We start from the raw sequence: 22,456 nt of genomic DNA, 5'->3' as shown, positions 1-22,456 counted from the left end.
ATATGAAAGCCCACTGGGGTCATGCAGTTGCTTGTTCCATGGAATTTGCACGAATGAGTTGTTTCAAGTATTTTCTAACGGTGTGGAGTTCGTCTAGCTTTGAAACTTTATTATCTGGCGATTTTCTCAAGTCTTTGATGGCGACGCAGGCTTCTTGAACGGCATGAGAATCGAAGTCGGAGGTAAACAAGATGAAGGACTCGCCGACGTCTGTGATGGTTTCTTGCGACAGCTCCGATATGAGGTCATTGGAGTCCTTGAATCGCTGCAGTTTTAGGTTGGCCAAGAATTTAATGCCGTTTACAAAGTTAACATCAACTGTATTGTCCTGGATGGTTTCCGAGATTCCAAAGATAGCCAACTGGAATCGTGTGAGCATGGAGGCGACTTCGTCGTCTGGGATGTCCTTGTTCAGGAAATGGTCGTTAGTCAAAGTATCCAAAAACTTTTTCCTTTCCCCTTCATCCTGTAGAAATTTCTGCGAAGCTGTATACGCCAGATCTCTTTCGCTCAGTACGTGTCTGATTTGCCACATCGTGGTTCTGATAGACTGAGAAAGCTCACTGAATTCGTCGTGCGTGGAGCCGACAATGTTCTTCAGGAGATGATTTTCACGGGCAAGCACATTTTGCTCCCTAAGACAATTGTACCAAAGCGAATGCAGGTCATTGAAGGACTTATGTCTCAACTCTGGAATAGACCAGGGTCTGATATGGCTGGAGGGCGGCAAGTCGTCGGCGGATCTGATAAATTTTTTGTTGGAGAAGAACTGCCAGAGCGGGTGGTCATCGGGACACTGTAGGTTCGAAGCAGTTGGTGGGATCGGTTCCGTGATCTTTAGGTTGTTGGAGTGATGAGTCAATTGGGTGGGCAGTCTTATTTTGTCTTTGGGAAGTGCCGGTTGTTTCGGCTTGGGTTTTGTGAACTTTGTCCTGGCGAGGAGAGGTCCTCCTTGAGAATGGAACGATCTCTTCCACATATTTGCTGTCAGCGAATTATCAACCCTTAGTGGTTAAATAATACTCTCTTATAAAAATTCCAGTAGTTTCAGGGCTTTACTCTTTAATGCTGAATTGGTATTTTTTTTTCTTTGACAGACCCTTTCGGCTCCCCGTAGTATGTGATAAGTCGCGATAAAGAGGAGAAAAAAAGCAAGAAAGCTATGTTGAACGAACAAGAGGTAGGACGTTTTTCTTCCAGCAACCATTACAACAGGGGAGAAACGCAACTACGCACACGCATACGCACACACAAGAGAATGGAGACGCCTTTGGACTTATTGAAACTGAACCTCGACGAGAGGGTGTATATCAAGCTGCGCGGGGCCAGGACGCTGGTGGGCACCCTGCAGGCTTTCGACTCTCACTGTAACATCGTGCTGAGTGATGCGGTGGAGACCATATACCAATTGAACAACGAGGAGTTGAGCGAGTCTGAAAGACGATGCGAGATGGTGTTTATCAGAGGAGACACAGTGACTCTGATCAGCACGCCCAACGAGGACGACGATGGCGCGGTGGAGATATAGCCAAGCAGTGAGAAGACTTTAAGAAAGCAGTACGTAATTTTATTTTTTTTAAACTTTTAGTTTTTACAAAAATGTGTAGGATACAAAAGAATGAAAGATAATGTAAAACATGCGCATTAGTATTATAACATACCGATACATTTGGCGATGGTATCGACACCGGTTTGCAAGTCCTCTTCAGAGATGACCAGTGGGGGAGCCAATCTGATGATGTGGTCGTGGGTGGGCTTAGCCAAGAGGCCGTGGTCCTTCATCAGCAGACACAGGTCCCAAGCGGTCTTGCCGTTGGCTTTAGATGGGTCGATGACGATAGCGGTAAGCAGCCCCATACCACGCACTTCGGAGATAACACCATTAGACTTGGCTTGGAGAGCTTTCAACTGGGCGATGAAAGAGCCGCCCAGTTGGGCGGCTCTTTGGCACAACTTCTCGTCGCGGATGACCTCCAGAGCGGCAATGGCCACACGAGAGGCCAATGGATTACCGCCGAAAGTAGAACCGTGAGATCCCGGGGTAAAGCAAGACATGATGTCGTGGGAAGACAGAACACACGAGACGGGAAGAACACCGCCTGAGAGCGCCTTACCCAATAGGACAATGTCAGGCTTGCAGTCGACCTTGTAGTGGTCGTAGCACAGCAACTCACCGGTTCTGCCAATACCAGTTTGAATCTCGTCAATGATCAACAGGACGTTGTGCTTGCGGCATAAAGCGGAGACCTTTGGGAAGTAGTCTGCAGGGGGGACCACAATACCGGCTTCACCTTGAATGGGTTCCAAAATAATGGCGGCAACGTTCTTACCCTCAGGGGACTCCAAGATGGGAACAAAGTCCTCTGCATGGCCGTATCTGATCTTGTGCACGGAATGGCCACTGGCAACGTTGGGCACGAAAGGCCCAAAATGCAGCTTGGAGTCCTCGTAGTCGGTACTCAAACTGATGGCACCGAAAGTTCTTCCGTGGAAGTTACCCTCGGCACCTAAGATGATGGCCTTGTCTTGAGGGATATTTTTCTTCATGTAACCCCATCTTCTTGCCAACTTCAGAGCAGTTTCTACGGCCTCTGCACCGGTGTTCATGGGTAGCACGGTTTCGAAGCCGAAGAATTCAGTCACGAACTTGGCGAACTGCGCGTAAACGTCATTGTGGAACGCTCTGGACGACAATGTGAGCGTTTGTGCTTGTTCCGTCAAAGCTTTGATGATGTGAGGGTGGCAATGGCCCTGGTTGACGGCGGAATAAGCGCTGAGGAAGTCCAGGTACTGCTTACCCTCCGGATCCCACACGTGTGCGCCCTTTGCCTTGTGAAAAACCACGGGCAAGGGGTGGTAGTTATGAGCGGAGTATTTGTTTTCCCATTCGATGGTTTGCTTGGAGGAGAGAGTGGCTTCGGACATTAGTGCTGTGGTGCTGTGGTGTTGTGATATTCTATGTACTAGTGTGACCGTTACAAACAATATGGCGTCACGAGAGAGAGGTGGACTCAACGCTTTGGTGGCTCCAATTTATATATGCAATTGGGTCAGCCAGTCAGCCGCTAAGGGCAAGGGCAGGCGACTGCGGCGTCGGCGGCTAGCCGCCCGCTAACGGCAGGTCCTGGCGTCCCCTGCCGTTAACAGAGTGCATCGTGCGCCCGCGCGCATTCTTGACTGTGGTGTGTGGGTGTCTCTCCCATTTTAGGGCGGCTCGTACCGTCCGCTTTTTCTCCTCTCGTTTGTTTGTTTGTCTATCTTTTTCCCTCTTCCCGCCCAGTGGGGTATTTATTTACTTATTTATCTGGTGGCAACAGGCAAGCACAAAAAGAAGAAAAGGAAGAAAAAGAAACAGCAAGAGAAACAGTAAGAGAAAAGAACGAAAAAAACAAGCGTTACATCAGCAACCAGTGCAAAGACTAAGCAAAAGAGATGGACGCACAACTGGAATGGGCTAGCAGCCTCGTCCCAAAAAGACAGCTACATCAACAACAGGATCAACAACAGCAGGATTTCCACAAGGAGCAGCTGATGACCGTGGGTATGCGGATCAGACAGCGGGTCGACCAGGGTTACGCCTCGAGGACGCCGGGCACGTCGCAGGCGTCGCTACAGCCGGGTGTCATCAGGGACTATTCAAGTGTTATAGTTCCGCAATTTACACGGTCGCCCTTGCCCACAGCAAACTCGCTGCCACCGATGCTCATCAACCAAAGAACCATGTCGACGGAGGCGTCCTCGCTCGAGAAGTGGGATGTCGCAGAGTCCACCACTGAGCACGAAACAATGGTTAACGGGTCGAAGAGAAGGCTCTGATAAAGTGTGCAGATTCTCCCTTCTTTGTTCCTTTTTTTTTTCTCCCTATTTTCTATAGCTACTTTTGTATTGTCATTTTCTCTTGTTTGCCCATTTTATAGAATATAGCAAAATAACCAAAACTAACGCAGTTGCTTTTTGCTTCAGGGGGGTTGATTTCTTTGCTTTTCCGCCGCCGGTTTATGTATTCTCGCTGTTTTCTCTTTCGGTAAACCTGTGGAAAGAAAAAAAAAGCTCTATTTATTGAGTACAACACAACACACAGACACACACTTTCAGATAAGCACACAAACCAGACAACAAAAGCTAATAAAAGAAGAAAGCAAACCCTTCCTCAGGATATGCACAATGGGAAATACTGACTCCAAATCCAGTTCGATTCTGCTGAACCATTGCATCGCTCTGGTTCGACCGGAGGACGCGGATGCGTCCTCGCGTTCACCTACGTCCTCCCCTTCACCCTCCCCTTCAGCTAGCGCTGACCCATTGGGCGTGAACCTCTCAATCTTCAAGTTGGACGCTGGGCCTGATGTTGAAGCGCTGTTCAGTGACAAGCTTGGCGTCTCGCTTGACGCCAACGTCAATGTTGATGCCGTTTTCAACGATTTTTACCTGGACTTCATATCAATGGACGTGCAGGACTTCCGTATTAGTTCTAGTTTTAAAAAAATTCTGCACATAATCTCAAATTTGAACCCGCCCAACTTTAACAACTTGATCGTTTTCCTTTCGCTTTACATTATCTTCTCCGCGAACTCGTTGCCCGTTACTCGCACGGGACTTCAGTCTTCGCGGCTTATCAACGCCATAAAGACCCTTTCCATCCTCATGCCCATTTATTTTGACCGGATCAAGTCCAGCACGCAGGACCATTACGACCTTTTTTGGGCTACGCAACATGAAATAGAGATTCTTCCCCTGCAAAACAACCCGTTGGGAGAAAAACTACTGCTGGCGATCTTGAAACTTGCCTTCCAGGAGAACTTCACTACTTCCGTGGCCGCTCACCCAGAGCAACTGTGGGAAATCGGCATCTTGACAAACTCCAACAAGTACCGCTCACTACTGAGTGTGCATCATCAGTGGCAACTTTTCGCCAACAGATTACTTCTTCTGCGCCTGTTGACAGCTTTGTTTTCTTCGGACTTGTACACGAGCGGCAGTAGACAGGACATAAACATGTTTCTCGTCTACTGGTGCACGCAAATGCCCAGGGAAAAGACCATTCAATTCACTTCCTCGCTGCTGAATTGCACCACGCGGTTCGTGCTCAACAATAATAAGGATTTCCATAGTTTAAAGACTAATTTTTTCAACTCCGACGCCACTGCAAACAATTGGCAGACACTATATTTCCAGTTTGTCCAATCTTGTTTGCACGTCTTGAATCTTTCCATGTCGTACAAGGCACAGGATAACGTCGTAACTATTTTCCTCACTCAGCTGCAACGAGAGTACGATTTAAAACTAATTTTGTCCAGTTTTATCAAAATCTTCAAGTACCCCATTGATCTTGCCATAGAGCAAGAATCGAACATTTTCAACTTCACAAACAACAAACACATCGACACTACTAGAAGGAGAGCTGTATCTACTACCGCCCACGACAACCCTTCATCCTCAAATGCTTCCTCGCCCAGCTCATCCTCGGCTGCAAATTACACCAAAGCGCAAATAAAGGCTCAATTACCAGATATCCATCCTTTGTTGGTACCTATGACTATTCTCATGACAAACCTAATAGATTGTAATAAGTGTTTTCAAAATTATTTTGCAGACAAGTTTGCGAATAGATTCATCATATTTTCCATTTACTACTTGAAATATTACGATTGTTCATCATTATCGTCATCTTTATCCGCAACGCGCCCAAATTCATCCACCACAAGCAATGGTGCATCCAATGATACGAGTGACGAGCGTTCTATTGTAGAGCTAAATGAAAACAATGTTTCTCAGATCCTATTACCACTCCTCGATCATCTTCTGTTGATTTTGACCTCCAAAAAACTTGTTCTCTTCAAAATGCTGCAAACTTTCAACCTTAATTATTACACAAATAATCTGCCAAACTTTTACAAACTATCCAACATCAATGGCGATATTAATAATTTGACATTCAGAGATTTTACAATCATACAGTTATCGAATATGATCTTGGACAATATCAAGTTTAACCTGCAACCAGACCCAATTTTTTATGAATTAATTTATAACCTACTGCCCATTAACGACGAAATTTTAACAAGTTCTCGTGAAAATGATGATTCGCATGATGATTTAATCTTACTATCAGCGAAGAAGAAAATTGCACCACCAAGTACTACTACCTCCAGTCATGCATCTTCGTCCAAACTATCCTATAATGCTGCGATGTCTCTGCTTTATGTTCTTTCTAAGTCATCGAATAAGGTTTATTTGACCACGTACGCAACACCCGTATTCAAATCAAGAGACGTGCCATATATGATATCACCAGGTTTTAAGATGGATCTGTTGGCGCTATTATTAAGATCAATCACAATTTTTTTTACCCTGTATTTTGAAGATGCAGAAAATTTGCTATTCGCAATGGCAAGACATCAGTCGATTACATATCAAATAAATGATTCCATTAACTCCATTTCCAAGGCTTTGGACATGAATCCAAATTCAACTTTGCATGTCATGAACTTGAAGCAAATGGGTTTCAATAGGAAAGTTCAATGGAAGGATTACTATCAATTTGAAGAGATAATCGGTTTACCTCAAGTTAATCTATATTCTTCGAATCAACAACAACAGCAACAACAACAACAGCAGAACCAGCAACGAGGCCAAAATGACAGTCGAGGCCAAAATAAAAATGATGATCAGAGTCAAGATAACGAATCTGCAATCCCTTATTTGCTTTTTGATCCTGCTTTATTAAAAAATGAAACACCGGGGACAATCAAACACCTTTCAAGTACAGACCACGATAAAAATTATCAAGTTATTGCGTTTATCGATTTTAAATCAGATACTAATTTGAATTTACAAAATCAATCGGAATATTGGCCGCATAGACCTCAATGGCCCACACAATTGACTTTCACCCACAAATGTAAAAACCTCAAATATGAGAACTTTAATGAAGTTTGGTCTGGTACTACCTATCTGCAGATTATTTTGCGGGTAATCAAACAAATTCTGTTGAAAGTCCCTGAAATTCCGAGAATCAAATCAGTACAATATTTCGAAACTCTATCGAAATTATCAGCTCTTAGATCTGACATATTGACCACGATTCATTCTCGATTGCCGCTGGATGTCCGAAGATTGACAACTTTCCAGCCTTTGTCGATGCATACCGATGAGAAATTGCAAATGTGGTTTCATATTGTTACATGGGCTAACATATTTACGCAAATGTCATTTAAATATGAAGAAACTTCCTCACATGAATTAAGGCACTTTGAATCGCTACTTGACATTAATATTGACGAAGGTGATGGCAATGCCATTTCAAAACCAACGACAGACCGTTTGGGATACATTCGAAGATCAAGGGGTCAATCCTCAACCAGCTTAGAGAGAACAATAAGCGCTGGGTCAGGTGTAGGTACCCCAACAACAGCTTTGAACAGAACAAAAAGTAATGGAAGTGGTAATCTGATGAATTACTTTTTTCAAAACTCAGCACAAAATCACTTCCAGCATTTGAGATCATCTTCATCTTCATCTTCCATTACTTTAGAGAGAACCATTTCTAATAGTTCTTCAATAAGGGCTAGGCCCAATTCTCATCATGTTGCCCCTGAATCTAATAATAGCAATAATTCTGCCAACAGTAATGGAAACAACAGTAATGGCGGATTTTCTTTTTTCAAATGGAAGTGGGGTGGCAATAACAATAATGATAGCAGTGATGATACAAAAATTGGTCAAAGGGATAAAAATGCTAGTTCATCAAACATTGCTGATGATTTGAATAGTTATATGTTCGACGATCAAATTAGTGCTGGCTTAGTGAACAATATAATCGAGAGTAACATTTGGGTTGGAACCGATATCCGACTATTCAAGATTGCAAACTTTAGGAAAGAATCATTTTCTTTCCTGGAAATGACATCTTCTTTCTTTAAAAAATTTAAGTTCATTAATAGCGATAATGACAACTATAATAATAACGAATTTGATGATAATGCACAGTTAAAGTATACCTCTAGAGGGTTGTATAGATAGACACCACTTTCAAACCCCATAAAGATGAAAAAATAGACACCTTACATAGTTAAACCATCTGTCTAATAATTATTTATATACAAGATTTTTTACTTTTGTGTTTTCCTTACATCTTTTATTGATACTCTTTTCGGCCACTTAAATCAACAAATTTTCCCCAGTTATAAGAAAACATAAAAATATTCCGGATGAAGCATGATATTACAACAAAAGTAAGAACCTCGACGTCATAATTCACTACATAATTTTCTGTTTATATCAAAGGAACATTCTAAGTGCTCAAATTGGAATGTGTATTCAACTACATCTCTTGGCGGAACATCGTCAAATTTTATATCTTCACAACAACTTTCCCACTGATAAAGGAAAGAAGGGACACACTATTAATTTAATATACAATGTTTATAGATACTAATGCTTTCTTCTTCCCTTTGGTTGAACCAGTTCAAAACCATCGTCATCAACAATTGGTTCAAGTTTAGATGACACCAAGTTTGGCACAATCTCATCCATATCTTCATCTTCGTCGTCATCATAGTATTCATCTTCGTCGTCATCATCTTCATCATCATCACCCTCAACATGTACAACTCTTTTTGGTTGTTTTGATTTTTGCTTTTCTTCCCACTCAAGGTACAATTTTTCCACCTTATTATAATTTAGGTTGAAACAATCATTGTATATGTTAATGATCTCCATAGCAATTGGCAAAGCCGATTCGTCTTCCACATTAGTTTCAAATTCATCAACCATTGCATACAATAATGTTTCTTCAATCAAAGCCACATCAACTACTTTTTCATGCTTAAAAAGGTCCACGATAATCCCAGTAACCCAGTCCCTCTTCTCAGAAGAGTTTGGGCCTCCCCAGTTGTTTTCTACGGCAACATCTAAAGCATCCCACTTGTAAATCATCATAGAAACACCAAGCTCAAAACGAGCCTGTTGCTTTTCATCCTGAAACATTAAATTAGCTCTATCCTGTTCAGCTTGAACATATGCTGTTTCATCGATATATTGTATGCTCATATTCCCTAAAAATATCACCTCAAGAGTTCCCACAGATTTAAATTATTTTGGGCTCCAAGGGTCTTCTAGTTGCAGTGCAAAGTACGGGCTGTTTAATTCAGGTGGTGTTTTGTAATAATATTGAAGTTTTTCATGTCATCGCCTCTTGCGACATGAGTTCTCCCATTTTGAAAAAAAAACATATATACTGGCGAATATAGGGAAAACGTACACAGTACATGACGATTTTAATTAAAGAAACCATTCAAACAGAAAAACAAATTCGTACTAGAATAATTCCCTAGATTATAAGTACTATTAAAAGAAAACGCTTATCCGGGGTTTCTTTCTCTTAAAAAATAGCCCAACTGCCATAAAACACTCTCAACGCCAATGTCGAAAGACTTAAATTCTTCACGCATCAGAATCATTAAGCCCAACGATTCTCACATAAAGACTGAACAAAGAAAAGATTTAACAAAATACGCTCTAGAAAATGGCAAAATTATTTCCACGAAGGAACGTCCCATCGCTTCTGTACCTCCCATAACGGGGAGGATTCCAAGTGATGAGGAAGTATTCGACTCCAAAACAGGATTACCTAATCATGCCTTTTTAAAAGAGCATTTCTTTCATGAAGGTCGACTTTCTAAGGAGCAGGCCATTAAAATCTTAGATATGTCAACTGCATCGCTGAGTAAAGAACCAAATCTACTACAACTCAAAGCACCGATTACTATTTGCGGCGATATTCATGGCCAGTATTACGATCTGTTGAAGCTGTTTGAGGTAGGTGGTGATCCTGGTAAAATGGACTATTTATTCTTGGGGGATTATGTCGATAGAGGCGCATTCTCTTTTGAGTGTTTAATTTATCTATACTCACTGAAGTTAAGTAATCTAGGAAGATTTTGGATGCTAAGAGGTAACCATGAGTGTAGGCATTTGACATCTTATTTTACTTTCAAAAATGAAATGTTGCATAAATACGACATGGAAGTTTATGATGCCTGCTGCAGATCATTCAATGCATTGCCATTAGCAGCTTTAATGAACGGGCAGTATTTTTGTGTGCATGGTGGAATCTCTCCAGAACTAAAATCGGTAGAGGATGTTAATAAGGTTAATAGATTTCGAGAAATACCCTCTCGTGGTCTCATGTGTGACTTATTATGGGCCGATCCTATCGAAGAATACGACAGTGCAAGAGATGGTAGCGAATTTGATCCGAGCGAAGACGAATTCGTCCCTAACAGTTTGAGGGGTTGCTCTTTTGCTTTCACTTTTAAGGCATCATGCAAGTTCTTAAAAGCGAATGGTCTATTATCAATTATCAGAGCACATGAAGCACAAGATGCAGGGTACAGGATGTATAAGAACAATAAAGTAACGGGATTTCCAAGTTTAATAACCATGTTTAGTGCTCCAAACTATCTGGATACCTACCATAACAAAGCTGCGGTGTTAAAATACGAAGATAACGTTATGAATATCAGACAGTTCCACATGTCTCCGCACCCTTATTGGTTACCTGATTTCATGGATGTTTTCACCTGGTCGTTACCTTTTGTTGGCGAAAAGGTCACTGGCATGCTAGTATCTATACTAAACATATGTAGCGAAGAGGAGCTTGACCCAGAATCAGAACTACAGGCTGCGGATAAGAGCATAAAGGCAAACTCAGAAGCTACAAAGGAAGCCAATACCTCATCTAGTGAAAAAACCTCATCTGCAATATTAGAAGACGAAACCCGAAGAAAGGCATTGAGAAATAAGATCTTGGCTATTGCTAAAGTCTCAAGGATGTTTTCGGTGCTAAGGGAAGAGAGTGATAAAGTTGAATACTTGAAAACAATGAATGCTGGTGTCTTACCTCGTGGTGCATTGGCCCGTGGAACTGAAGGTCTGAATGAAACACTAAGTACATTTGAAAAGGCCAGAAAGGAAGACCTTATCAATGAAAAACTACCTCCATCATTATCAGAAGCTGAACAAGAAAAGATTAAGTATTACGAAAGAATATTAAGTAGAGCGGAAAGAAAATAGCTCCTGTCATGAAGTCCATGATATTCCTTCTTTTTTTTTATGAAGTCTGAAAATGAAAATTTGAGCTAATAAAACTAGTAAGTAAGGAAATGGTACGAACTGACAAAAGATTAATGAAAAGAGGACTTTAATCCTGTTTTAAATTTTACTTGTTTGTTAAATAAACTGCGAGCAGAAGAAACCTAAGTAAGTATATTTTTTAGTTTTATTTTACTATTAATGAATCTAAGTTACTAATTAGTTATGTAAACGCTTTTCGTAAGAATGTAAGTTATGAACACCACCTTCTAGTTGAGCAGATGCGGTTCTGAATTCAAATCTAACTTTACCATTTTGTACATTTTCCTTTAATAAAGTTAGGGATTTGTAACCAATGTCTTGGCAAGAGTGTTGCAAACCGTTGTATAAGTAGGGAATAAACTTCTTGATGGAACCTTTGTCAACGACAGCACCAGAAACACCTTGTGCAACCAAAACGCTGTCAGATTCAGAAAAGTAACGAGAGGTCGAGGCATTCCCTTTAGTACCAGTCTTTTGCATGGCATCAATGGAACCCATACCACGGTAGGCCTTTAACCTTTTACCGTCTTGATAGAAATATTCACCTGGTGATTCGGTAGTACCAGCTAACATACCACCCATCATAACAGTAGAAGAACCAAGGGCCAAAGCCTTGGTGATGTGACCAATATTTTGAACACCACCATCGGCCATACATGGAACACCAAATTGATTAGCAAATTCGCAAACGTTGTAGACGGCTGTACCTTGTGGTCTACCGCAAGCCATAACTTCTTGAGTGATACAAATAGAGCCAGAACCCATACCAATTCTCAAACCGTCAGCACCGGCAGCAATCAAGTTAGCAGCTTGTTCTCTGGTCGCAACGTTGCCTGCAATGATTTCTAAATCTGGGAAGGTTTCTCTGATCCATTTGATCATGTTCAATTGGAAAACAGAGTTACCTTGAGAAGAATCTAAGATAACCACATCCAAACCAGCTTCAACCAATAACCTCAATCTTTCCTTATCAGCATCGATGGTACCAATAGCAGCACCACACAATAATTGCTTTGTGGTGGCGGATTTAGAGGCTAGTGGGTAGTTTTGATTTTTCATTAAATCGGTTCTGGATAGCATGGAGACTAAGTTTCCTTTGTCGTCAACAATCAATAGCTTACCCTTTTTGATTTTCTTTAAAATTTCATTACCTTCAGACAATGTAATACCTTGTGCACCGGTAACAGGGTTCTTAGTCATGACATCTTGAACGAGTAAAGAGTTGTCTTCAATGAATTGTATATCACGAGAAGTGATGATACCCATTAACTTTCCGTTTCTCTTACCATCTTCTGTAACGGGGAAACCGGAAAAGCCAAACTTTGCCTTCATACTTTTAGCTTCACCAACCGTGGTGGTTGGAGAAATCACAATAGGGTTATTAATAAACCCATTTTCATAGTTCTTGACTCTTCTGACCATGTCGGCTTGGTCTTCGGGAGCACAGTTGTGGTGAATGAAACCTATACCACCCAACAAGGCCATGAAGATGGCCATTTCTGATTCTGTGACAGTGTCCATTGGGGAAGAAACAAATGGAGTGTTCAAAGTGATATTCTTTGTCAACTTAGTCTGTAGACTAACTTCAGAGGATGGGAAATCGACCAAACCTGGTAAAACCAAAAAATCGTTATAAGTCAACCCCCCTCTGGTCTTGGAGTCCATCAATTCCTGGACTGACAAACCATCCAGTCTTGGCAAGCTCTTGGCAAATTCCAAGGCAGTCTTGTAGTCTCTAACAGCGGCCATTGTTTTTGTGTATTTCCCGAAGCTATTAAATGCACTGATAATATTTACTATTCTTAACCTTCAATTGACTCTTTCCTTATGCTAAAATAAGAATGAGACGGATGAGATGACTTGCGTATATGAGAATAGGCAGACTTTTATAGTTACGCTATGTAGAATAAGAGAGAAGAAAAGTACAACCTAAACAAAGAAAGCTCCCAGTTTACTACGTGAAAATGCACAAGCCCACGAAACTGGAGTGAACCACCAAGGTTCTATTTTAGATAACGATCTGGACAGTTCTCAGAAGGGCAAATTATCCAACTATTTATACTTTTGTATTTCTTATTTTTTGTCAAAGTGAAAAATTTTTCATTCTCGGAAAAAGAAACGTGTGCGGCTTTAAGGACTAATACTTGTGTAATTAACCAGAGTTAGAAAAGACGATGGTTTTTGAAGAAGCCACTATGATGTTAACAGAAGCAAATCTTGTTACTATATTAAAAAAGTGTCTGTATAAGAGAAAACGTTGTCTTTTCCGGGCTTACTCATCTCCTTTTTGTTTGATGAACAAGTCTTAGGTCAGCATGTAGGGCATCAGCGCATGTATCTGAAAAAATAAAGGGCGTAGATTCTAGTGTTTAGGCCCGGATTTAGTATATGGTATAGATATATAGCCTTCTATGGCGTAAATCTTAAAGGAAATAGTAAGTGAAAAAGACATCTGAATTTATCAGAATATTGTCAGAAAATTGGTAGTGTCAGTAAAGTTTATTTCGTTCAGGCTGTTTATTTTTTATACTCTTAAGTTTACATTTCATTTAAATCTGCCCTGAAAGGTAACAAGGTAAAGTGGAGAAGTAAATATGGAATTGAATCAGATTTTCGAAAAGAAGGAGCAAATTTCGCAATACCTGAGCAACCTGGTCGAACTTCACGAAAAAGCGTTGTCTGACGTGGGTTCTGCTTCCCAAGTGACAAGTATTCGGAAAGATATCACTATTTGCCTTAATGATTTATGCAGAATCAACAGTTTCCTAGTATCTCATGATGGCCTTTTGAGGACAGAAATTGGATCTTTACTTCGAGATAAAGAGGAGTTAATAGATTTGAACGAAAAAGAGCAAGTCCTTTGGAAAGAACGAGAATCGTGGCATATTGGAGAAGGAGTTGATACTGCGCAAGTTGTTGACTACGTTATTGACAAGGACGCCATTATCACCATTTCATCGCTCCACCGGACATCATTGAACAAGTATATAGAGTCTGTAGGAGCAGAGAACACAGTTCTATCAAATTCTGATGATTTGGATCCAATAGTCGAAGAAGCAGAAGACACAGAGTCTTCTGCAAATCAAATGATATATAATTACAAACTATTACAGCTATCCCACAGACAAGCTAAGTCAGAGATAATAAAGCTGGAATCTCTCTTAAGAGACTTCAAAAAAGACGACAAATTTATTGAAGATGAATTGAAAAGACAATCTGGGCGAATACGTTCTGAAATGGGCTGTATCGATTTACATTTATCGAAAATTGAAGAATCGAAAGTTCAGTTAATGAAAAGAATAGGATTTGAGTCTCCCCTGACTCAGGAAAAATCGTTATCAGAAAAACTATTCAATCTGAGATTATCAGGGACTGATAAAAATTACAGTGAAAGGGAAACTATTAATAAGAAAAATTTCGTTCACATGAAGGACCTCATAGAGTTGAAAATTGATGATCTACAAGAACAGCTAACAAAAAATAAAAACGAGTCTTCTGCACTAACAACACAGTGTGAATTATGGTTAGATTGTCAAAGAAAAGTGGGAGACCTGGAGAACGAATTAATAACCAAACTCCGGAGTGGCAACAACTCCAAAATGGCGCCCAATGAAATAACTGATATGATTAGATCTACAATACAATATCTCAATAATCTTCTTGATTCTTCCGATGAGAAGCTCACAACGACTTTAATTTCCAACGAAAGAGACGTACTTTTGAAAGCTTGTGATGAACTGAATACAAATAATGAAACTACTCAAGGTGATTCAAGTGCAATGCCTTCTAAGCCAATCGATATACACAAAAGCCATAAGAACTCAAATGCAGGCTCTGGTCTAAAGCGGACTTCAACCCCTCCATTTTTGGTTGCAAGTAAATCACCACCCAAGATTGGAATTTCTGAAAGTATAATAAATGCTAATAAAAATGACGTCATATCAAAAAAGGTTGATTGAATGAAAACAGAAATAGCTAAATTAGCCAATAACTGATAGTATATATTTAAACATCGTACATCTCAGTAATAGCTGTACGCATATACCCCAAATTGCAACGAAACTGCTTTAATGGAGTGAAGAAAAAAGAATAATGCTGCCATTAAATTCGATATTAATATATATATATACATACATACACATATGCAAACATAATTCCCAATGCTTTTATTTACATCGGAATCATGGTCTAGGTTTTCTTTTCTTTGGGATAAAAGGACTAGATGATGCATTTCGTCTCGAACTATTGCGTGCACCTGCAGGCCCACCACCAGGTATCTTAAGTGCTGATTGTGGTTGCGGATCGGAGTTTGGATCATATGGATCCTCCAATTCAGAGGGAAAACTAACTTGCGGATGTCTAGGCAAGGAACCGGCTGATCCACCCGGACCCGTAGGTGCCGTTGGATATCGATTTTCATTGCTCACATGCTGAGAGTAGAATCCATTTACTCCGTTCTGTCCGTTTTGGTCGGGTTCACCATTATCAGAGGCACTCATAATCCCTAATGAACTGCTGGATACGCCTTTATTTGAATTTCTATGCTTTGTAATAATAGCAGGTACTTGCGCCTGCTCAGTTTGCGGAAATTGCGGATCATCGTATATACTTGCATTGAAATTTTGCTGATTGGAAACTATTCTGTTGTTGCGACCACTTGCTTCAGTTTTTCCCAAAGAAGAACTAGAAATCGAAGGCGTATAATCATCTTCGTCTTCGTCATCACCATTCGCACTGATTGCAGGCGGAGAAGGTTCTTTTGCCTCCTTCAAGCCCAATTGTTTTTCCTTTAATACAGAGGACAAACTTCTGGTTACTTTAATTTCAGGCTCTTCACTCCTTGGTATGATACTAACATCATCCGAAAAACAGACGTGTTTATTCTTTTTCTTTTTATCAGCAGCCACTATATCCTTCTTTTCGCTGTTTATATCAGCGAAACTTTTAGGAACAACAGCATTGGGTACACTCATTCCACCAAAAATGGAAGATTTTTTTTTTGTACCAGATGAAGTGCTGGAGGACTCTCCCTCTGTATGCTTTTTCTTCTTATTATCAGACTTGAGCTTCTTCTTCTCTTTGTTCTTTTCTTTTTCTTTCTTCTTTTTCTTCACAGTTTTATCTGCCTCGCCATCGTCATCAACAATCTTTCTCTTCTTTGGGCCCTTATTAAGTTTCACATCGATGGAACTTTGCGTTACATACTCCATAGGTAACTTGTAATCATCATCTTGCTCCGGTGGAATAGACACATTATACTTTTTTAGTATGTTCCGAGCTCTATTATTCCTGGGATCTAAAAAGCCAGAGCAAGCATATTCAAGACAATTCCTGTCTTTTGCATCTTCGATTAGGTCTCTCCATAACTTACTCTTTGTCAAAGATCTTTGATGTCCCAGAACCCAAATACTTGTCTTGGCTCTAGTTAAAGCCACATTCATACGACGAAAGTCTTTCAGGAAACCAACCGTAGATTTCGTATCATCGGCACGAACACAAGATATCAAGATAATATCTTTTTCTTGGCCTTGGAAACCATCAATCGTATTGAAGTCGATTGATTTGTTTATCGTGCCACCAAAATAACGCGCAAATTCTTTTCGCATTCTTTGCATTTGTTCTCTATAAGGAGAAATTATACCAATTTTGCCCGTAAAATCAATCTTATTATCGAATTTTCTGAATAGAAAATCAACCAACTCAATAGCAACACGTACTTCTTCCATATTTGTGTAAGACATAGTCTTGACATTTTGTTCTTGTCTGCCGGTAATAATATCAAAAAATTTGTAAGGAGCTAATGGTTCAATCTCATGCCAAGGTCTTTTATTCAAAATATCCATTCCAGGACCATCTTTCAACCGTCCATGATAAAATTCTGAAGAAGGGAATTTACTAATGGAAGGATGCATACGGTATTGGACATCCAACAAGTACGGTGTGCTATTTTTCTCCATTCTAACGAACAGTGACTGGTTGTATTTGAAATTGCTTGCTGCACCTGAAAGAACAGTTGGCGGCAATTGATTAGGATCACCAACCATAATACAACGTTTTCCTCCATACCTGAGAGGAATGATTGAAGAAAGTTCTGTACATTGACATGCTTCATCTATAATGACCGTATCAAATTTAATCCCCATAGTTGCAAGTACATCATGGGCTGAACCAGATAATGTAGAGCAAATGACATCACTAACAGCCAAGATATGAGCTTGTGCATTTCTTCTATCCAGGTCTCTATTCCTATAATTCACCGAATTTTTCTCACGCATCTCGTCCCTGTCGCGACCTAGTTCATTGATTATTTTACTCAGCTCTCTAATTTTGAGTTGCAACTTGCTAATATCTTCGGTCGACATTGGACTTTCAGGATTACCGCTCTCAGAATCTAGTTTGCTTCTTAATTCTCTTCTTTTAGAAACAGCGTTATTGAATCTTCGTTCTAATTCCGGATCAGTTCTTATCTCGTAATTCCTTTCACCTATCCTTTTATCCACAAGTTCTTCTAAAGTTAAATCTTTAATTGCAACATTAACAACATCAGACCTACCTACACGGACTAGTTGGGGTTTAAACAAATGTCCTTCCTTATCGTAAACACCACTTTTCAATCTGAGGCAAATTTCATCTACAGCTGCATTACTAGGTGCACAAATTAGAATTTTTTGCTTTTTTAAAAGTTGTTCGGTACTCGATGTGTGTTTTTCTAGTGGTACCTTGATGGCGTTTGAAGGAGGAATATTTCTAGTAGATAGGAAATAACCAATAATACCCAGAATAGTCTTTGTTTTACCCGTGCCTGGTGGACCCTGAATCAAAGAAAAGCCTTCCTTAAATACCGAGTTAACTATAGCCTCGGCTTGTGACGTATTGAGCTTGTAGCTTTTCTTAACAGTTTCGATTTCCTTCCCATCCACATTTACGGGGGGCGATGGTTTAGCCTGCAAAATTTGGCCAACTAAGTCATAATACTCGAGTCCTTCTAGTGTTGAATACTCCCTTTCAATAGTTGTCATTTGCATGACCTTTACGCAGTGTATCTCTGATCTCAGCGTCAAAAATTTACTGAAAGAATGATTTCTATGAATTCGTAATGTAACATCAACATTGCCGCCTTTAGTGTTTTTTAAAGTTCTCACTTTCGCCAGACATGTATGTGGTGCTTTCTTGAAATTTTCACTCGACAACCTTTTGCCTGGTCTAAAATCAGGCAAATATGCCATTACAATTAAGTCGGATTCAGAAATACCACAGTCCTGTAAGACTTGTCTGCCTACAGAGGCATACACATCATAGAAATCAGATACAGCCGTTCTATTTCCTACAATAATACTGAAAGGTTTATAATCTTCTCTATCACGTGAAGAGCATAAGCCCTGCCAAGATTCTAGAAGTAATAGAGGTCTCATGACATTTTGATAATCACCAGGTGAGTTGAAAACATCCTTAACGTCGGAATAGTTACCAATAGGCTCGTCATCAGGATACTCACTATTTTTGGTATAGTCCCATTGTAATACAGTCTCATATAGAGGATTCATGTCAACATTTAGCCTCTTCCTCATATGCTCTAATTCCTGCTTAGCCAATTCTGCAGCAGTTTGTCTCTTTACGACTTTTCCATTGATATCGACAGTTTGTATTCCTTTACCCTTTGCTTTAGCAATAGCGAAAAGCTCTCGAGCACTTTCTATATCGTTATCGCTTTCCTCGCTAGTGCTATCTTCATTTTTGTTAATACCCCTACTCTTGGTATGGAAAGCTGGAGCACTAGGTGGATGAACAACCCTATTATTTAACAACTGCATCCTTGCTAACTCCATTTTAGATAAAGGCTTAATAGGTTTTGTACGTTGCAACTTAGCACTAGCAGAAGATTGAAACGTGCCAAAAGATGTTATTTTAGGTTGAGCTACTCTAGGCCTTCCAGTGATTGAAGAAGATAAGGCTTTTCTTTGCAAATAATCAGCCCTCGATTCCATAGATGAACCAGTCACAGCTGAACTTGAAGAAGGTGATAAAGAAGGCGACTCTGACGCAGAATCCGTCAAGTCAATTACTTTACCAAGCCTTGATAATTCTTTTTCTTTTCTATAATTTTCGGCATCCACAGCAACCTGTTCCGTAAGTGATTTATTGAATATTTTAGCCTTTTGTAAAATCTCACTCGCTTGTTGGTCTGTCAACTTATTCGAAAATTTTTTTGATTTTGAAGCATACTTAGCCATCATCTCTACCAGTGAATCTTCCACTTTCACATGTTTTTCATGTGCTAAATCAGATGTACTTATAATCAATCTAACACAGGATTCCAAAAGTACTTCGTCACTTAGTCTCAGCCAGTACAACATATTCTTGAAGGTGTCTAAAACATTAAGAAGTAAATTTTTGTCTTGGTCATGTAAAATATCTGAAAATTCTCTAAAGGAGTCTACCAAAGAGCGACTTAAATCCAAAGTATCCTTGGTGAAGTTTTCTAGTTCAGAATAGTCATATTTGGAAGCCCATCCCAAAGTGAACTTGTAGATTGTATCCAAGAATAACCAACATGATTCCCAAAATTTTAAGAATTCTCCTTCGGTATTCTGGGTCTTCAAAGTTTGGAAATTGGCAAACACGCCGGAAATCGGATCCACAAAGGCACTCACAACGTCCATCAAAACGCGAACAGCACGTGGACAAGGCTCGTAAAATTCACAATTGATTAACCTTTGTAACATGACGTTTATATTCTTCAAATTAACAGTCAAATTATTATTCAAAATTGCCAAGATACCTTCTAATCTACCTTCAACGTCAAAAGTGTTGTATAAGATATTTGTAGCTGCTTGATACAGGTGTTTATCAGAGGAGAATATACAGGACCAGAATCCCTGCGAGGCATCTTCATCTGCAAGGATCTTAGATAGCTGACCAGGTAAAATATCGGCAAATTTTTCTATTAGTTTTGTTGACAGCAGCAGAAACTTCTGGTTCAACGCGTTGTGTGCTTTAGCTATAGCAGTGTTTGTCGGTACTATTAATAAACCATTAATATTCTTCAAAGATACTAGTAGTTGTTTTGCCAATAATGGACCGTCATGAAAAGACCTCAAATCAATTTTATTTGTAACATTCTCCAAGACGTTAGTGGAAATGGGAATTTCGCTAATTGGTTTACCTGAATAGAGCTTGAACGTTCGATGACATAAAAGTAATATATCAAAATCAATACATTCCGCCAATACCATCATTGTGGAGGTGGCTACCGATGTAGAAGCAGGGCCTAACCCAGGGTAAAATTCATTAGGCTTGGAAGCGGATCTTATTATTATGTCTTGAATCAAAGGATTGTTAAGCAATGCTCTAGAATCAGTTTTAGTCAATAATACTGTTTCGAATTCATCATTCTTATAAAGCATTGCCCTTTCATTTTCTTTTATAGTTAATACTGCTCTCAGTAATGCAGTTGCTGAATTCATTAGGCAGGCTTTGGGAATGGATTTTAAGGATGGATAATTTGCTATTATCCGTAAGAATGCCATCGAGACCTTTCTAACCATTTGAATCCTTTTAGACGGCGATAGTGCATGATAAAATGGTAAGGTCCAAGAGAGCAAATCAGTAACGGAACCAGTAAGTTGGAAGTAAACTTCGGTCTGCTGCTCGACAATTGCGTTATCTTGTATTTTGATTAATTTGATTGGAAATGAATCTTTATTAAAAATTATGTCCAAAATGCTGTGGAATGTGAATGGCTCAATTTTGGGCCAGAACTCGGGCCCAAATTTATTCAAGAACATTGTTAGACCCCTCAAAAGAAAGTCCAGGGGTTTATCATGATATGATTTGCTCAAGTGATTATACCACATTTTGAAAATTGGCTCTAATGGGAACTTAAACGTTTTTTTCAAAGATTCCAAATTCTTAGGGACTTGAAAGTACTCTATAAAGACATCCTTGTCAAACAAATTGAAAACGGGTAATAATCTTGACCAAAACTGGCATACGACGACCTCTGTCCAGTTTGCTGGGTTTTGCAAGAAGAGGATATGGATATATACTTCCTCGATAATGTCCGGTGTCAAGCTAGAGAGGTTTATGTGGAAGTTCTTCGAATACAAATCCATCAGAAAAGCTCGTGACCACTCATTTTCTTCCTTTGATCCTTCACACCAGCAAAATATGATACCGGATATAAACGTTTTTATGCTTGAAGGATTTGTAACATCCAGCAAACGATGCTTCGTATCGTAAAAAAATTTGAAAATTGCTTCAAAGGTAGCTTTGAGTTGCTTGTTAAGTCTTAGCATATGTGGATTACAAAGACATTCGTACATCGCAATTTCAATTTCATTTGTAATGTTAATGTTTGTATTATCGTTAACAGAGATATTTCTGAGAATAGGGAAGATCGCCTCCACTCTCCATTGGCAAACGATATCATTGAACTTAGCTACATGTTCGTGCGGAACATGTCTTTGGATGGCAAAATGTTGTAGCATTTTGCACTTACCCCTTGCAAAATTTAGTATACATTTCTCACAAACTGAGAGAATTGGATTAAAATGATTTTTCAACCATGTTGCCGTAGCTTCTTCATTAAATGAGAAAATGGTTAAGGAGAAAATTGATATTGGCTCAAGAATGGGATCACAAAATAGATGTGTGCCCTTAGGAACTTCCGCTAAAACTTGTAATAGTTCCCCTAATAATTTTGCCTCTTGAATATTTGGATTGGTACCTTGATAAACTTGTTCAATCTGAGGAATGTAAGACTTCGCCTTGGTATAGACAGTAGCTAGCTGGACGTTGGTACTGGAAGAAATATCCGTACTACTCTTATTGTTGAAATTATTATTATCAGGATTGGTGGAATTCATTAATAATTAACAGATGCGCTTTTTTATATATATAGAGATAAATGACATACAGAGATGAAGTAGAAAATAGTGACAAATTAGAGATTCTTGTAGGAACGGGCTGTAAGACTAAAGTGCGGGAAACTTTTAAAGTGATCGATTATTCGTTTCAATGGAGCTTTGTAAACTTTTCCAGTAGCTTGATATACATACAGGAGAAATGACCTGCGCTAAAGAAAAATGTTAAACAGAGAACTTTTTAGCTTTGTAACAACGGCAATAAACTTGTAAACGTGCACCTATCAAAAAAATCTAATCAATGATGTTCTATCAGAATTCCTGATCTCATCAACTTCTAACTTGTGGTTAATTTTTCATGATTCTAAATATGCGAAGAAGAACATGAATAAAAATTTGCCTCAGGGTTACCTTTAAAGTGTTACGCGTTCTAAATAAAGGTTTACAATTGAATTGTT

At 39.6% G+C, this 22,456-nt stretch overlaps 10 protein-coding genes across 10 annotated transcripts; 5 read left to right on the top strand and 5 right to left on the bottom strand.

The window, feature by feature from the left end:
* Window positions 1–19: 19 nt before the first annotated feature.
* On the bottom strand, window positions 20–979 carry MRPL4 (mitochondrial 54S ribosomal protein uL29m; the record flags this gene model as incomplete). Its single annotated transcript, XM_056224544.1, has 1 exon — window positions 20–979. One exon carries the CDS (start codon window positions 977–979, stop codon window positions 20–22), a length of 960 nt encoding a protein of 319 aa, XP_056078452.1.
* A 279-nt stretch (window positions 980–1,258) lies between these two features.
* On the top strand, window positions 1,259–1,528 carry LSM3 (U4/U6-U5 snRNP complex subunit LSM3; the record flags this gene model as incomplete). The annotated part of the gene is made up of 1 exon (XM_056224543.1): window positions 1,259–1,528. One exon carries the CDS (start codon window positions 1,259–1,261, stop codon window positions 1,526–1,528), a length of 270 nt encoding a protein of 89 aa, XP_056078451.1.
* A 122-nt stretch (window positions 1,529–1,650) lies between these two features.
* CAR2 (ornithine-oxo-acid transaminase) lies at window positions 1,651–2,925 on the bottom strand (the record flags this gene model as incomplete). Its single annotated transcript, XM_056224542.1, has 1 exon — window positions 1,651–2,925. One exon carries the CDS (start codon window positions 2,923–2,925, stop codon window positions 1,651–1,653), a length of 1,275 nt encoding a protein of 424 aa, XP_056078450.1.
* A 507-nt stretch (window positions 2,926–3,432) lies between these two features.
* On the top strand, window positions 3,433–3,816 carry DIF1 (Dif1p; the record flags this gene model as incomplete). Its single annotated transcript, XM_056224540.1, has 1 exon — window positions 3,433–3,816. One exon carries the CDS (start codon window positions 3,433–3,435, stop codon window positions 3,814–3,816), a length of 384 nt encoding a protein of 127 aa, XP_056078449.1.
* Window positions 3,817–4,164: 348 nt separating this feature from the next.
* Window positions 4,165–8,022, top strand: ECM30 (Ecm30p; the record flags this gene model as incomplete). The annotated part of the gene is made up of 1 exon (XM_056224539.1): window positions 4,165–8,022. One exon carries the CDS (start codon window positions 4,165–4,167, stop codon window positions 8,020–8,022), a length of 3,858 nt encoding a protein of 1,285 aa, XP_056078448.1.
* Window positions 8,023–8,433: 411 nt separating this feature from the next.
* Window positions 8,434–9,051, bottom strand: TSR2 (Tsr2p; the record flags this gene model as incomplete). Its single annotated transcript, XM_056224538.1, has 1 exon — window positions 8,434–9,051. One exon carries the CDS (start codon window positions 9,049–9,051, stop codon window positions 8,434–8,436), a length of 618 nt encoding a protein of 205 aa, XP_056078447.1.
* Window positions 9,052–9,423: 372 nt separating this feature from the next.
* CNA1 (calcineurin catalytic subunit A) lies at window positions 9,424–11,076 on the top strand (the record flags this gene model as incomplete). Its single annotated transcript, XM_056224537.1, has 1 exon — window positions 9,424–11,076. One exon carries the CDS (start codon window positions 9,424–9,426, stop codon window positions 11,074–11,076), a length of 1,653 nt encoding a protein of 550 aa, XP_056078446.1.
* A 237-nt stretch (window positions 11,077–11,313) lies between these two features.
* Window positions 11,314–12,885, bottom strand: IMD3 (IMP dehydrogenase IMD3; the record flags this gene model as incomplete). Its single annotated transcript, XM_056224536.1, has 1 exon — window positions 11,314–12,885. One exon carries the CDS (start codon window positions 12,883–12,885, stop codon window positions 11,314–11,316), a length of 1,572 nt encoding a protein of 523 aa, XP_056078445.1.
* Window positions 12,886–13,730: 845 nt separating this feature from the next.
* On the top strand, window positions 13,731–15,095 carry ATG23 (Atg23p; the record flags this gene model as incomplete). Its single annotated transcript, XM_056224535.1, has 1 exon — window positions 13,731–15,095. One exon carries the CDS (start codon window positions 13,731–13,733, stop codon window positions 15,093–15,095), a length of 1,365 nt encoding a protein of 454 aa, XP_056078444.1.
* A 222-nt stretch (window positions 15,096–15,317) lies between these two features.
* SEN1 (DNA/RNA helicase SEN1) lies at window positions 15,318–22,001 on the bottom strand (the record flags this gene model as incomplete). The annotated part of the gene is made up of 1 exon (XM_056224534.1): window positions 15,318–22,001. One exon carries the CDS (start codon window positions 21,999–22,001, stop codon window positions 15,318–15,320), a length of 6,684 nt encoding a protein of 2,227 aa, XP_056078443.1.
* Window positions 22,002–22,456: the final 455 nt, after the last annotated feature.

Source organism: Saccharomyces mikatae, assembly GCF_947241705.1.
Source record: "Saccharomyces mikatae IFO 1815 strain IFO1815 genome assembly, chromosome: 12".
Taxonomy (NCBI): domain Eukaryota; kingdom Fungi; phylum Ascomycota; class Saccharomycetes; order Saccharomycetales; family Saccharomycetaceae; genus Saccharomyces; species Saccharomyces mikatae.
This window is presented reverse-complemented; position numbering and strand designations above follow the sequence as displayed.